At 42.4% G+C, this 17,331-nt stretch overlaps 1 protein-coding gene across 11 annotated transcripts in view; it reads right to left on the reverse strand.

The window, feature by feature from the left end:
- The window catches only part of LOC115184011 (hemicentin-2), a 95,360-nt gene that overhangs the window by 40,132 nt on the left and 37,897 nt on the right, over nucleotides 1-17,331 (reverse strand). For 8 of the 11 annotated variants that reach the window (XM_029745067.1, XM_029745017.1, XM_029745023.1 and 5 more), the window contains one exon: nucleotides 112-363. In XM_029745067.1, the coding sequence (XP_029600927.1) occupies nucleotides 112-363 (252 nt within the window). Of the gene's footprint in view, nucleotides 1-111; nucleotides 364-611; nucleotides 888-3,611; nucleotides 3,864-4,263; nucleotides 4,540-4,694; nucleotides 4,971-5,225; nucleotides 5,508-6,068; nucleotides 6,369-6,764; nucleotides 6,900-17,331 lie in introns of those variants that run through there. The other 3 variants (XM_029745041.1, XM_029745054.1, XM_029745062.1) reach the window with 3 other exon arrangements.

The raw sequence follows: 17,331 nt of genomic DNA on the forward strand, positions 1-17,331 counted from the left end.
AAGAAAATGTTTGTGTCACATGAATATTGACTACAACCACAATCACTGTATGTTGAATGGCCTATATCTACATGTACAAGTTAAACAGTTTGGATGTCTCTTCTGTCTTACCAATGATGGTGAGCATCTTGGAGACAGTGCTGTTTCTGCCAGTGATGTTGTTGAAGGTAACACAGTTGTACTCTCCATGATTGTCTAATGTCAGTGGGCCTGTCTCGTACACTGAGCCAGCCGCCACCTGGGAGCCATTGAAGAACCAGCTGAACTGGCTTGGAGGCTGAGAAGAGGCAGAGCACTTGAAGGTCATGATGTGTCCTGTCATTGCTATATCCGGACTCATGATAACAGGTCTCTCTGGACCATCTGGGAATCACAAGATAATGAAGATATCGAATGAGATTAGCTATTGGAATTGCCATTAGGTGCTTGCTTTGGTTTGACCCCATTAATACCCAACCATCCCCTTGGCTTTTCATACTTTATGTCAGAAGTCAGATCCAAACTTACCCCAATTCCATTACTATAAATTACATCTTCCCCTCATTATAGGTAAAAATTTGAATAACATTTTCAGATATCAAGTTTGGTTTTGGGCCATAATAACTACTCACAGTTGACGATCAGTCTGTATTCTGGGCTGGTCATGTTGCTGAGGGGGTTGTAGGCAGAACACTGATAGTCTCCGTTGTCAGAATGCTGGACAGAGTTGAAGGTCAGTGTATTGTTGTCCATAGAGAAGTCTGTTCTGTTATCAGCATACAGCGGCCAGCCGTTCCTCATCCAATGAATGGAGTAAATGGTTCCAGCAGTCTCACAGGTCATCGTAAACATGTAGTCTGCTATTACCTGGGAACCCATGACTTTCACCATGGCCATGGTTACCTGGACTGTGAAGAAAACTTCAGTGTCACAAGAATGTTGACTACAATCACAATCACTATTTGTTGATAACAGAACAGACTTCTCTATGGACAACAATACACTAGATCACCTGTACTCCACACACAGAGACGCGTTCAAAGCTCTCCCTCGCCCTCCATTTGGTAAATCCGACCACAACTCTATCCTCCTGATTCCTGCTTACAAGCTAAAATTAAAGCAGGAAGCACCAGTGACTCGGTCTATAAAAAAATGGCCAGATGAAGCAGATGCTAAACTACAGGACTGTTTTGCTATCACAGACTGGAACATGTTCCGGCATTCTTCCGATGACATTGAGGAATATACCACATCAGTCACTGGCTTTATCAATAAGTGCATTGAGGACGTCGTCCCCACAGTGACTGTACGTACATACCCCAACCAGAAGCCATGGATTACAAGCAACATTCGCACTGAGCTAAAGTGTAGAGCAACCGCTTTCAAGGTGCGGGACTCTAACCCGGAAGCTTACAATAAATCCCGCTATGCCCTGTGACGAACCATCAAACAGGCAAAGCTTCAATACAGGGCCAAGATTGAATCATACTACACCGGCTCCGACGCTCGTCGGATGTGGCAGGGCTTGCAAACTATTACAGACTACAAAGGGAAGCACAGCCGCGAGCTGCCCAGTGACACGAGCCTACCAGACGAGCTAAATCACTTCTATGCTATCTTCGAGGCAAGCAACACTAAGGCATGCATGAGAGCATCAGCTGTTCCGGACGACTGTGTGATCACGCTCTCCGTAGCCGATGTGAGTAAGACCTTTAAACAGGTCAACATTCACAAGGCTGCGGGGCCAGATGGATTACCAGGACGTGTGCTCCGGGCATGTGCTGACCAACTGGCAGGTGTCTTCACTGACATTTTCAACATGTCCCTGATTGAGTCTGTAATACCAACATGCTTCAAGCAGACCACCATAGTCCCTGTGCCCAAGAACACAAAGGCAACCTGCCTAAATGACTACAGACCCGTAGCACTCACGTCCGTAGCCATGAAGTGCTTTGAAAGGCTGGTAATGGCTCACATCAACACCATTATCCCAGAAACCCTAGACCCACACCAATTTGCATACCGCCCAAACAGATCCACAGATGATGCAATCTCTATTGCACTCTACACTGCCCTTTCCCACCTGGACAAAAGGAACACCTATGTGAGAATGCTATTAATTGACTACAGCTCAGCGTTCAACACCATAGTACCCTCAAAGCTCATCACTAAGCTAAGTAACCTGGGACTAAACACCTCCCTCTGCAACTGGATCCTGGACTTCCTGATGGGCCGCCCCAAGGTGGTGAGGGTAGGTAACAACACATCTGTCACACTGATCCTCAACACTGGAGCTCCCCAGGGGTGCGTGCGCAGTCCCCTCCTGTACTCCCTGTTCACCCACGACTGCATGGCCAGGCACGACTCCAACACCATCATTAAGTTTGCTGACGACACAACAGTGGTAGGGCTGATCACCGACAATGATGAGACAGCCTATAGGGAGGAGGTCAGAGACCTGGCCGGGTGGTGCCAGAATAACAACCTATCCCTCAATGTAACCAAGACTAAGGAGATGATTGTGGACTACAGGAAAAGGAGCACCGAGCACATCCCATTCTCATCGACGGGGCTGTAGTGGAGCAGGTTGAGAGCTTCAAATTCCTTGGTGTCCACATCAACAACAAATTAGAATGGTCCAAACACACCAAGACAGTCGTGAAGAGGGCACGACAAAGCCTATTCCCCCTCAGGAAACTAAAAAGATTTGGCATGGGTCCTGAGATCCTCAAAAGGTTCTACAGCTGCAATATCGAGAGCATCCTGACCGGTTGCATCACTGCCTGGTACGGTAATTGTTTGGCCTCCGACCGCAAGGCACTTCAGAGGGTAGTGCGTACGGCCCAGTACATCACTGGGGCAAAGCTGCCTGCCATCCAGGACCTCTACACCAGGCGGAAGGCCCCTGAAAATTGTCAAAGACCCCAGCCACCCCAGTCATAGACTGTTCTCTCTACTATCGTATGGCAAGCGGTACCGGAGTGCCAAGTCTAGGACAAAAAGGCTTCTCAACAGTTTTTACCCCCAAGCCATGACTCCTGAACAGATAACCAAATGGTTACCCGGACTATTTGCATTGTGTGCCCTCCCCCTCCCCCCCCCCCCCCCCCCCGCTACTCTCTGTTTATCTTATATGCATAGTCACTTTAACTATACATTCATGGACATACTACCTCAATTGGCCCGACCAACCAGTGCTCCTACACATTGGCTAACCGGGCTATCTGCATTGTGTCCCACCACCCACCAACCCCTCTTTCTACGCTACTGCTACTCTCTGTTCATCATATATGCATAGTCACTTTAACCATACCCATGTATAGTTACTTTAACCATACCACATGTACATACTACCTCAATAAGCCTGACTAACCGGTGTCTGTATATAGCCTTGCTACTCTTATTTTCAAATGTCTTTTTACTGTTGTTTTATTTCTTTACTTACCTACACACACACATATACCTTTTTTTTTCTCACACTATTGGTTAGAGCCTGTAAGTAAGCATTTCACTGTAAGGTCTACACCTGTTGTATTCGGCACACGTGACAAATAAACTTTGATTTGATTTGATTTGAATGGCCTATATCTACATGTACAAGTTAAACAGTTTCGATGACTCTTCTGTCTTACCAATGATGGTGAGCATCTTGGAGACAGTGCTGTTTTTGCCAGTGATGTTGTTGAAGGCCACACAGGTGTACTCCCCATGACTGGCTAAGGTCAGTGGGCCAGTCTCATACGCTGAGCCAGCCGCCACCTGGGAGCCATTGAAGAACCAGCTGAACTGGCTGGGAGGCTGAGAGGAGGCTGAGCAGTTGAAGGTCACGATGTGTCCTGTCATTGCTATATCTGGACTAGTTACAGCAGGTCTCTCTGGTCCAACTATTAATAAACACAAGACAGTATGGTTAATCTTATGGTTTGACTTTTTTTACAAAGACTAGTGAGTAAGTAGCCTTCCACAATCTTTGGCTTTTGCAAGTTAGAACAGCTCATGGGAGCAGCAACCTATCTCCTGTTTCTGTAGCGTGTTGCAGCTTGATGTATAAGCACATCCCCTGGACAGGACACTAGTCTATCACAGGCCCTTACCCCCAATCTATCTCCTTAATGCTGCTTGCCAAGTAAAGACACATTGGGTCCAATTTTTACAGTTGTTGGTATGACTCATCCAGGGATCAAACTCCCAAACTTATACAGTTATCTCAGTATGGAAACTCTAACTACAAGGCCACTGAATTGGTTTTATCAGACAAAGATTACCAGCTCTTGTAATACTCACAGTTCACCACATGCTTGTATGCTATGCTGGTCAGGTTGCTAACAGCATTAAAGGCCTCACAGAGATATTCTCCATTGTCAGAAAATTGGATTGGGTTGATAACCATTGTGCTGTTGTCCGTAGAGAAGAATGTTCTGTTATTTAGGGAGATGAGCTGGCCGTTCATCAGCCAGATAATGTAGTCTACAGGTCCAGTCACCTCACACCGCAGAGTGAAGGACTGATCCAGTATCGGTGGCTTCCCATCACGGTTCAACGAAACCGCTGATATCGGCTCTATGGTAAAAAGAAGAGGAGGAATCATTTGTCATACTGTACTTCACTTGATTGGTGGTAAAAATACCATTATATAACATTCTATTTATACCCATCAATAATCAAATATTCACTACCAACTATACGACATTTCGTAACGATGAATGTTGTCTCACCCATGATCTTTATCATTGTGGTCATGGAGGCGAATCGGAGTGTGACATTGTTGTAGGCTAAGCAGGCGTAAGTTCCTGTCTGGTTTTCCCTGGTGTTCTGCAGGCTGAGCTGTGGGCTTTGCTCATTGAGGAACGCCTCATTAAACCTCCACTTGTAGGACTCAGTGGGTTTGGACTGAGCGGAGCAGGACAGAATGATGTCAGAGCCCGTCTTGTAGGCTGTATGTCCTATGGTCATCTCAGGAACTACCATCATGGTGAGGTTACTTGGGCCATCTATGGGAGGAACAAATAACAATGAAGTGTTGGGTAAACATTACCTAGAATATGTTTCTGTCCTGCTCTACTAAACACAGTGTACTAATGATCTCTCCAAATAATGATCTGGATCATGTGTACACAGAGGAATGGTTTGGGATGAAAATAGGCATATTACATCATTGCATGGAATGCTGGCTCTCAATGACAAGGTACAATCCATGTCTGTTGTGTATGATTAATGTACAGTATACTGCATACTCTGATACTCACATCTAACATTGAGGCCAATGGGCTGGCTGGTGCCATTGCTGATTCCATTGATGACCTCACATCTGAACGGCCCTTCATCGTATCGTGTCACACTGACTATGGTGAGAGTGCTGTTCCCACCACCAAGCCAAACTCTGTCACTGGCTGTGACCTCTGAGCTGCCATTCAGCCAGCGGTAGGAGAGGGAGGTGCCAGAGGAGACAGAGCAGGTGAAAATGGCAGTGTCGTTCAATTCCACTAGATCAGTGGCGTTGGCCCTTAGAGTCACGTTTGAAATGGGCTCTGTGGGTGAGAGAGTAGATGGCAGTCAAGATAAGATGGATGTGTCTCAAGAAAGGTTGTTTTGTGTCTTACTGAATTACAACCATATAGTTGATATTTGTTTCATATTGTAAAACTTGTTTTGGAAATCCATCTAAATATGCTATTTTGTTTACTTATCATAGAGACCAGGTTTCAGGATTGAGCCCTGTAGAGCCCTTAGTCTCTTTGAACACATAAAAAATATTGTGTTCGTCTTATCTGAAATTGAAAAGAACAGTTTGCTCAAACTCTGTGATCTGTTTTAGGTATTACGTAGGCCAAATTCACTATAGGTTCAGAAAACATTGACATATTTAAGTGTTAGCTTCGGAGGTCAGGAAAATGACTTTGCCTTTTATTATTGTGACAGAGATGAATCATTGATAGAGAATGTATGTGCATGCAAGTTTTAAGAAAGTATATGAATGGGCAAGTAATTGTGCAGGTTAGCATGTGTGCGAGCAAGTGACCGTGTGTGCCAGTGAGTGAGAGTCTATCATAGTAGAAAGATAAACAGACAGGCAGAGGTCATTTCCTTACCCTGGACAGACAAAGTCACCACAGCATACAGGACTGGCTCCATTCCCTGCACGGTATATAGACCTGAGTCGTTGAGTTGGAGAGAGCTTATGGACAGCTCTGAGGAGGAGCGGTTGAATGAGACTCTGCCTTGATAACTTGTACTCACTCTACTGCCATTAGGATAGAAAAGTACGATGATTGTAGTTTCATATGACCAGATCCCTATGTTGATGGGGCTTTGAGGAACTAGGTTCAGTGTGACATTACTGCCCACAGCTAAGGGGTTCATCGAGGGAACCACCACCTGGCCAGAAACACCTAGAAGAGGATGGATTGATGAGTTTAGTTCATGTTTTGAGATATTATTAAAATCAGTACAAAAGTCTTTAAAGTTCTTAAAATATTTTAATTGAGATTAATCAAATCTTCGGACAATGGAACTTTAACAGAAATACAAGCTTTTGTTTCAACATTGTGCCTTCAATTTGAACCCACAATTTACAACATGACCTACTATCTATTTCTAATGTCTACTCTAGACATTGTTGTCAATGTCAGATAAATAGAAATCTCCATCTTTCTGACTTGATACTGTTTGTCTGAAGTGCATCAACCAAACAGAGACATTTGAACAACCTGTTACTAATTTAACAAAGCGTTATAGCACAAATAGGCATCAATATATTTCCAGAATGAGTGTTTTGTCCTCTTTACCTGTAGTGAAGTTGAGCAGCACCAGGATGAGAACCCACACCAGAGGATACTCCATAGTTCTACCACTTATCAAACACCATGGATCAGAAATTAACGGTAATCTTTCCTATGAACCAAATGACTGTCCACCCTTCTTGGTAAATCCAAACATGTCAATACTCCACAATCACAGTCTCCTCTCAATCAACAAATATTTATTCAGGATCATGTAATGTTGCTGGAGTCAGGTGATGCAAATGTACCTACCCACCCTACCTGTCGCCAGAACACACTCACACACACCCACCCAACTACCCACGCCCTGTTTTGCCCACGTACATTTTTCCCACTGTGTTTTTTGTTGACACACAGGGGTGTTTTCAAGCTGATTATGGTTTACTGTAAATCTGATCAACTCTGTTTGTCCTACACAGGTCCTGGGAGGAGGCTGGATCATACTTGGCCAATGAGGCCGGGGATAGGTGGCTAAAGTGGCTAAAGCAACCTGGGCTCATAAGACACTGTTCACATTGAACCTGTCAAGAAACACTTCTAGTGCCTTGAAAAATGATTTGCCCCCTTTCTGATATTCTATGTTTTTGCATACTTTTGATACTGAATGTTATCAGATCTTCAACCAAAACCCAATTTTAGAAAAAGGGAACCTGAGTTTAAAAAAAGTATACTTTATTTATTTAAAAACGTTATGCAACACACAATTCACCTGTGTGAAAAAGTAATTGCCCCCTTACACTTAATAAATGGCATGAACTGCTCATTTCAAGTCCTGCTACAGCATCTCAATTGGGATTAGGTCAGGACTTTGACTAGGCCATTCCAAAACATCAGATTGTGTTCTGCATCATTGTCTTGCTGCATGACTCAGCTCACAGCTAGATGGCCTGACATTATCCTGTAGAATTCTCTGAAATGGAGCAGAATTCCTGGTTCCTTCTGTTAAGGCAAGTCTTCCGGATCCTGAGACACCAAAGCATCCCAAAACCATCACACTGCCACTACCGTGCTTGACCATTGGTATGAGGTTCTTACTGTGGAATGCAGTGTTTGGTTTTCACCAGGCATATTGGGACCAATCTCGTCCAAAATGTTATACTTGTGAATCATCTGTCCATAGACCATTCTTCCAAAAGTCTTGATGATCATCCAGGTGCATCCAGATGCTTTTTTCTAAACTTGAGTCAAAGTTTTGAATGACATGGATCCCATTATTCGTGGCGAAATCCAAACACTGTATTACACAGTAAGAACCTCATACCAACGGTCTAGCAGCTTTTTTTTACATTATATATGCAGTGCCTTTGGAAAGTAATCAGACCCCTTGTCTTTTTCCACATTTTGTTACGCTACAACCTTATTCTAAAATGGATTAAATAAATATTTTCCCCCATCATAATGACAAAGCAAAAACATTTTTTTTTGAAATTTTCGCAAGTGCATTAAAAATTTAAAACATAAATAACTTATTTACATAAGTATTCAGACCCTTTGCTATGCGACTCGAAATCGAGCTCAGGTGCATTATGTTTCCATTGATCATCCTTGAGAGTCCAATCTGGGGGAAGGGTACCAAATCATTTCTGCAGCATTGAAGGTCCCAAGAACACAGTGGCCTCCATCATTCTTAAATGGAAGAAGTTTGGAACCACCAAGACTCTTGCTAGACCTGTCCTCCCAGCCAAACTGAGCAATCGGGGGAGAAGGGCCTTGGTCAGTGAGGTGACCAAGAACCTGATGGTCACTCTGAAAGAGCTCTAGAGTTCCTCTGTGGAGATTGGAGAACCTTCCAGAGGGAGAACCATCTTTGCAGAACTCCGCTAATCAGGCCTTTATGGTAGAGTGGCCAGACGCAAGCCAATGCTTAACAAAAAGCACATGACAAGATTCTCTGGTCTGATGAAACCAAGATTGAACTCTTTGGCCTGAATGCCAAGCGTCACATCTGGAGGACACCTGGCACCATCCCTACGGTGAAGCATGGCGGTGCAGCATCATGCTGTGGGGATGTTGTACAGCGGCAGGGACTGGGAGACTCGTCAGATTTGAGGCAAAGATGAACAGAGAAAAGTACAGAGAGATCCTTGATGAAAACCTACTCCAGAGCTCTCAGGACCTCAGTCTGGGACGAAGGTTCAGCTTCCAACAGGATAACGACCCTTAGCAGACAGCCAAGACAACGCAGGAGTGGCTTCGGGAAAAGGCTCTGAATGTCCTTGAGTGGCCCAACCAGAGCCCGGACTTGAACCTGATCCAACATCTTTGGAGGGATCTGAAAATAGCTGTGCAGCAATGCTCCCCATCCAACCTGACAGAGCTTGAGAGGATCTGTTGAGAAGTATGGGAGAAACTCCCTATTTACAGGTGTGCCAAGCTTGTAGCGTCATACCCAAGACGACTCAAGGCTGTCATCACTGCCAAAGATGCTTCAACAAAGAGTAAATGGTCTCAATACTTATGTAAATGTTATATTTCATTTTTCCATTTTTAAGAAATTAGCAAAAATGTGTAAAAACCTGTTTTTGCTTTTTCATTATGGGATACTGTGTGTCGATTGATGAGAGGGAAAAAAACGCTTTAATCAATTTTAGAATAAGGCTGTAACCTAACAAAATGTGAAAAAAGTCAAGGGGTCTGAGTACTTTCCGAATGCACTGTATGGAGGCTTAAATATCCTGACCTAGTGAGATATACATGTACATGGCGGATGCTCAATCAAGCTAGTCTTGACTACTTACTTATGTCACTCTCCCTAAAGATTAAAAAGTGTTGATGGGGGACAGAATGCGGTCGGACCATCAAATAATTGGCATATATATTACTCTTACAGAATTTCCACGTGGGTGAGGATATTGGACATTTTATCGAAGCCTATTGGATGATGACTTGTTTTTAACTAGGACAGAATAATTTATAGCTGACTTTTTCTGACATAACATAGGTACAGCTGTCACGTCCTGACCCTAGTAAGACGTCATTTTCTATAGTAGAGTAGGTCAGGGCGTGACAGGGGGTGTTTTGCGTGGTTTGTCTATGTTTTCTATTTCTATGTTTTGTTCTAGTATTCTATTTCTCTGTTGGAGGTTTTTTGGGATGATCTCCAATTAGAGGCAGCTGGTTCGCGTTGTCTCTAATTGGAGATCATATTTACGTTGTTTTTTTTTCTAGTGTGTTTGTGGCAGTTGTTTTATGTTTAGTTGTGTTCTGTGTAGACTTCAGTACCTGACAGAACTGTTAGCTGTTCGTTTTCTCTTTGTTATTTTCTTTAGTATTCTGAGTTTAAATAAACGTCATTATGAGCACTCAACACGCTGCGCCTTGGTCCCCTCTATACGACAGCCGTTACAACAGCAGATCCCCTTATTGTATGGGACACTTTTAGGTCAAAAGATTCCATATTAACAAAGGAAATGGAAGGACTAACAGTACAAATAGATAGCAATAAAAACGGTACCATAAAGGCTCAGAATAAGTTGTAGGAAAAACAAAAAGAAATGGAGGAACTTAATCAAGAAAGATGAAATGTAATATATTCTAAAAAATAAAGCAAACTGGATGGAATATGTGGAAAAATGCACCAAATGTATTTTATCTTCAACATAGAAATGCTACCAAAAATGATTTACCGAAACTTGTTACAAATGACCGAGTCACCCATGATTCACCAAACAATATTTTGAAAGAGGAAGGAAAGTTTTCGTTTCAGTCTCCTCCATCTCCACTCACTGAAGCTAATTGTATGGATTTATTTCTATTAATAATGTACAATTAACAGCTGTACAGAAAGACTCATGTGAAGGCCAAATTACAGAGGGGGAACTTCTTGATGCAATTAAAGCCTTTAAGTCCGGGAAAACTCCAGGCTGGATGGCATACCAGTGGAGCTTTATTAAACCTTTTTTTATATAGTCAGAAGACCGTTATTACCATGTTTTATCCACTCCTATATTAATGCTAGATTATCAGACTCTCAACAATAAGGTCTGATTTCATTATTATAGAAACAAGATCCAAGTGGTAAATATAAAGATCCAGTACATTTACACAATTGGAGGCCTCTTACACGTCAGTGTTGTGATGGAAAAATGGTAGCAAAATGCATAGCGCATAGAATTAAAAAGGTATTGTCGGATGTTATTTATCCTAATCAGACAGGTTTTTACATGGACGGTACATTGGAGATAATATAAGACAAGTACTGAAACAATAGAACATTGAAAAATCTGGGAAACCAGGCCTGGTATTCATATCTGACTTTGAAAAGGCTTTTGATAAAGTACTACTGGAGTTTATATGTAAATGCCTGGAATATTTCAATTTTGGAGAATCTCTTATAAAATGGGTTAAAGTTATGTGTAGTAACCCTAAGTGTAAAAGAGTAAATCCACAATTTGGATCACTCCACAGCCTCATAGGGGATTTAGATACTTTTTCTAACCTCTCTGGATTACAACCAAATTATGGTAAGTGTACTTTATTACATACTGGATCAATAAATAATACAACTTTTACATTACCGTGTAGTTTACCAATAAAATTGTGTGACGGTGATGTGTACATACTCGTGTGGACATACTCGGTATACATATCCCGAAAGAAAGAAATTAACTCACTCCAATACTGTCACGTCCTGACCATAGAAAGCTGTTATTTTCTATGGTATAGTAGGTCAGGGCGTGACAGGGGGGTTTTCTAGTTTAGTTTTTCTATGTTGTTATGTTCTAGTTTTGTATTTCTATGTTGGGTTTTGTTTGGGATGATCTCCACTAACATCAAGGCGGTCCACTAACATCAAGGCGGTGACCCGATCCTGTAGGTTCATGCTCTACAACATTCGCAGAGTACGACCCTGCCTCACACAGGAAGCGGCGCAGGTCCTAATCCAGGCACTTGTCATCTCCCGTCTGGATTACTGCAACTCACTGTTGGCTGGGCTCCCTGCCTGTGCCATCAAACCCCTACAACTCATCCAGAACGCCGCAGCCCGTCTGGTGTTCAACCTTCCCAAGTTCTCTCACGTCACCCCGCTCCTCCGCTCTCTCCACTGGCTTCCAGTTGAAGCTCGCATCCGCTACAAGACCATGGTGCTTGCCTACGGAGCTGTGAGGGGAACGGCACCTCCGTACCTTCAGGCTCTGATCAGGCCCTACACCCAAACAAGGGCACTGCGTTCATCCACCTCTGGCCTGCTCGCCTCCCTACCTCTGAGGAAGCACAGTTCCCGCTCAGCCCAGTCAAAACTGTTCGCCGCTCTGGCACCCCAATGGTGGAACAATCTCCCTCACGATGCCAGGACAGCGGAGTCAATCACCACCTTCCGGAGACACCTGAAACCCCACCTCTTTAAGGAATACCTGGGATAGGATAAAGTAATCCTTCTAACCCCCCCCCCCCCTTTAAAGGATTTAGATGCACTATTGTAAAGTGTTTGTTCTACTGGATATTATAGGTGAATGCACCAATTTGTAAGTCGCTCTGGATAAGAGCGTCTGCTAAATGACTTAAATGTAAATGCTAAATGACTTAAATCTCCAATTAGAGGCAGCTGGTCATCGTTGTCTCTAATTGGAGATCATACTTAAGTAGGTGTTTTTCCCACCTGGGTTTGTGGGAGATTGATTTGGATTACGTGTATGTTAACTCTTCGTCACGGTTTGTTGTTTTTGTTCAGTCAGTTTATTTTGTATGTATTGCATAGTTTCACAGTGAAAATAAAATGTGGAACAACACACACGCTGCACTTTGGTCCGCTCCTTCCTACAAAAACCGTGACAAATACATTTAAAAGAAAGTTAGCAAAAATAGATCTTGCTACTATGGAAAGGAAAATACCTGTCTATTTGTGGAAAAACCACTACTGCAAAAATGGAAGAGGCAAGTGGAAGGGGGAAAAATAACTTTGAAAGTTTCTTCAAGTGCAGTCGCAAAGACCATCAGCGCTATGATGAAACTGGCTCTCATGAGGACCGCCACAGGAAAGGAAGAGCCAGAGTTGCCTCTGCTGCAGAGGATAAGTTCATTAGAGTTACCAGCCTCAGTAACTGCAGCCCAAGTATATGCTTCACAGAGTTCAAGTAACAGACATCTGAACATCAGCTGTTCAGAGGAGACTGCATGAAATCAGGCCTTCATGGTCGAAATGCTGCAAAGAAACCACAACTAAGGGGACACCAATAGGAAGAAGAGACTTGCTTGGGCCAACAAACACCAGCAATGGACAATATACCATTGGAAATATGTCCTTTGGTCTGATGAGTCCAAATTTGAGATTTTTGGTTCCAACAGCTGTGTTTTTGTGAGACGCAGAGTAGGTGAACGGATAATCTCCGCATGCGTGGTTCCCACCGTGAAGCATGGAGGAGGAGGTGTGATGGTGTGCTTTCCTGATGACACTGTCTGTAATTTATTTAGAATTCAAGTCACACCTAACCAGCATGGCTAACACAGCATTCCGCAGCGATGTCCCATCGAATCTGGTTTGCGCTTAGTGGGACTATCATTTGACCCAACACACTTCCAGGCTGTGTAAGGGCTATTTGATCAAAAAAGAAAGTGATGGAGTGCTGCATCAGATGACCTGACCTCCACAATCACCCGACCTCAACCCAATTGAGATGCTATGGGATGAGTTGGACCGCAGAGTGAAGGAAAAGCAGTCAACAAGTGCTTAGCATATGTGGGAACTCCTTCAAGACTGTTGGAAAAGCATTCCAGCTGAAGCTGGTTGAGAGAATGGCAAGAGTGTTTAAAGCTGTCATCAAGTCAAAGGTGACTACTTTAAAGAATCTAAAATCTAAAATATATTTTGATTTGTTTAACACTTTTTTGGTTACGACATTATTCCATATGTGGTATTTCATAGTTTTGATGTCTTCACTATTATTCTACAATGTAGAACCCTATCCCTTCGCAAAGAACCCTTTTGGAATCATTTTGTCTAAGAGTGTATATGCCATCTTCATCAAAGCCTTTTGCTGTCCCTTTATCCTTTATTACGCTTGCTCATGGACTGCTTTGCACTCTTTAATATTGACTGAGATTTAATAGAGACATGTATCTGTCTGTCTCTCTGTTTACCATTTATATACAAACCCACTAACCACAGGTCCTGCCTCCACACACATCACTCTAGTCACTGTTTACTGTATCTACACAGTCCAAATGTAAATAACTTTTCTAAGGTCAGATATAAATACCGTAACCATCCTGGTCAGGAGAGATGAACAGGGTTGCGATACAAGGAAGTTGGAAATTAGCCAAATGGTAAAATGTTTAAAAAAACTTCCATCTAGGGGAAGCAAGGGGAAGATATCAGAACAGGGACGTTTGGAATAATGACATATTGTACAGGATACATTTGTACTGTAGTGAACTCATCTCTATTGTAATGCAAGGTCTCTTTCATGATCATGTGAAACGTCAATTGCAATGGAAATGCTGGGATGTGTTTTCCTATGAAAATTATGTTAAAGGCAATTATGATGCAACTATGATGGTGATACTGAATATTAAGGCTATACTCACTTCATGTTACACACATAGACACTCAACCATGCAAATTGGCTGGGTTATTATTTATTTGGACATCACACATTATAGTTTTACTGTAATCCAGACATCATTCACAATCTCACTAAATCACATCCAATTTCATACACATCAACCTACTCAGATTTACTACACACATAAAATCTTGACCCAATTTTCTAACATCTGTGGCATTGGCCCACAGGCAAACAGGCAAGTCAATGAAACAAATATTGCTAGAACCTGTTTCTTGAATTCTAAATATCAGACATTTGAAATCTCAAATTTTGACCGTCATAGTACCTCCTATGGCAGTAACTTTACAAGCACTAATTATGGTCAATTTAGACTGAGAATAGTATCTAGTTATGGTAAAGGATGAAATAAGTATAGTCAGTTATAATTGTAATGGTTTAGCAGATTATAAAAAAAGAAGATCATTCTTTACATGGCTAAAAGAAAAGGAATATAACATATACTCACTCTTCATCTTTAGATGACGTTGCATGGAAAAAGGAATGGGGTGGTGAAATAATTTTCTGTCATGGACAAAGGAACTCAAAAGGTGAGAATTTCGATCTGAATGTGCAAATAGTCAAAAATGACTCGCAAGGAAGATTGATATTTTGAATATGAAAGTGGACGAAAAAGAGATTTGGCTCATTAATCTATATGGTCCAAATCAGGATGATCCATGCTTCTTCAAAAATATTTATACCAATTTATTGAATTTACAGGCAACAAAAGATCAAATCATTATGGTGGGAGACTATAACACAGTGTTAAGTACCTCAATGGACCGTAAAGGAAATCACTCTACAAATTATCATCACCGTGCCCTTAAGGAAATTACAAATATTATGGACACATTAGAAATAGTGAATATATTTGGGGACTAAAAAACCCCGACCTAGTGAGATATACATGGAGGAGACTTAATCAAGCTACAGTGAGGGAAAAAAGTATTTCATCCCCTGCTGATTTTGTACGTTTGCCCACTAACAAAGAAATGATCAGTCTATAATTTTAATGGTAGGTTTATTTGAACAGTGAGAGAGAGAACAACAACAAAAAAATCCAGAAAAACGCATGTCAAAAATGTTATAAGATTATTTGCATTTTAATGAGGGAAATAAGTATTTGACCCCTCTGCAAAACATGACTTAGTAATTGGTGGCAAAACCCTTGTTGGCAATCACAGAGGTCAGACGTTTCTTGAAGTTGGCCACCAGGTTTGCACACATCTCAGGAGGGATTTTGTCCCACTCCTCTTTGCAGATCTTCTCCAAGTCATTAAGCTTTCGAGGTTGACGTTGGCAACACGAACCTTCAGCTCCCTCCACAGATTTTCTATGGCATTAAGGTCTGGAGACTGGCTAGGCCACTCCAGGACCTTATTGTGCTTCTTCTTGAGCACCTCCTTTGTTGCCTTGGCCGTGGGTTTTGGGTCATTGTCACGCTGGAAAACCCATCCACGACCAATTTTCAATGCCCTGGCTGAGGGAAGGAGGTTCTCACCCAAGATTTGATGGTACATAGTCCCGCCCATCGTCCCTTTGATGCGGTGAAGTTGTCCTGTCCCCTTAGCAGAAAAACACCCCCATAATGTTTCCACCTCCATGTTTGACGGTGGGGATGGTATTCTTGGGGTCATAGGCAGCATTCCTCCTCCTCCAAACACGGCAAGTTGAGTCGATGCCAAAGAGCTCCATTTTGGTCTCATCTGACCACAACACTTTCACGCAGTTGTCCTCTGAATCCTTCAGATGTTCATTGGCAAACTTCAGACGGGCATGGATATGTGCTTTCTTGAGCAGGGGGACTTTGCGACCGCTGCAGGATTTCAGTCCTTCACGGCGTAGTGTGTTACCAATTGTTTTCTTGGTGACTATGGTCCCAGCTGCCTTGAGATCATTGACAATATCCTCCCGTGTAGTTCTGGGCTGATTCCTCACCGTTCTCATGATCATTGCAACTCCACGAGGTGAGATCTTGCATGGAGCCCCAGGCCGAGGGAGATTGACAGTTCTTTTGTGTTTCTTCCATTTGCGAATAATCGCACCAACTGTTGTCACCTTCTCACCAAGCTGCTTGGCGATGGTCTTGTAGCCCATTCCAGCCTTGTGTAGGTCTACAATCTTGTCCCTGACATCCTTGGAGAGCTCTTTGGTCTTAGCCATGGTGGAGAGTTTGGAATCTGATTGATTTATTGCTTCTGTGGACAGGTGTCTTTTATACAGGTAACAAGCTGAGATTAGGAGCACTCCCTTTAAGAGTGTGCACCTAATCTCAGCTCGTTAACTGTATACAAGACACCTGGGAGCCAGAAATCTTTCTGATTGAGAGGGGGTCAAATACTTATTACCCTCATTAAAATGCAAATCAATTTATAACATTTTTTTGACATGCGTTTTTCTGGATTTTTTGTTGTTATTCTGTCTCTCACTGTTCAAATAAACCTACCATTAAAATTATAGACTGATCATTTCTCTGTCAGTGGGCAAACGTACAAAATCAGCAGGGGATCAAATACTTTTTTCCCTCACTGTAGTTGTCTTGACTACTTTCTTGTCTCTTTCTCTCTTGCACTAAAGGTTAAAGAAGATTTAATAGGAGACAGAATGCGATCGAATCATCATCTAATTGGCCTTCACATAACTCTCATAGAATTTCCACGTGGATGAGGATATTGGAAATGTAATCAACGTTTAATGGAGGACAATTTATTTTTAATTAAGAAAATAATGTATAACTTAATATTTCCAGTATAATATAGGTTCAGCTGTCACGCCCTGACCTTAGAGCTGTTTTATTTCTCTATTTGGTTAGGTCAGGGTGTGGGGTGGGCATTCTATGTCATATATTTCTTTGTTTTGGCCGAGTATGGTTCCTAATCAGAGGCAGCTGTCTATCGTTATCTCTGATTGGGAATCATACATAGGCAGCCTTTTCCCACCTTTGTTTGTGGGTAGTTGTTTACTGTTTTGTATTTCTGTACCTGACAGAACTGTGCGCTTTTCGTTTTGTTATATTTGTTTGAGTGTTT

Source organism: Salmo trutta, chromosome 3, assembly GCF_901001165.1.
Source record: "Salmo trutta chromosome 3, fSalTru1.1, whole genome shotgun sequence".
Classification (NCBI taxonomy): Eukaryota; Metazoa; Chordata; class Actinopteri; order Salmoniformes; family Salmonidae; genus Salmo; species Salmo trutta.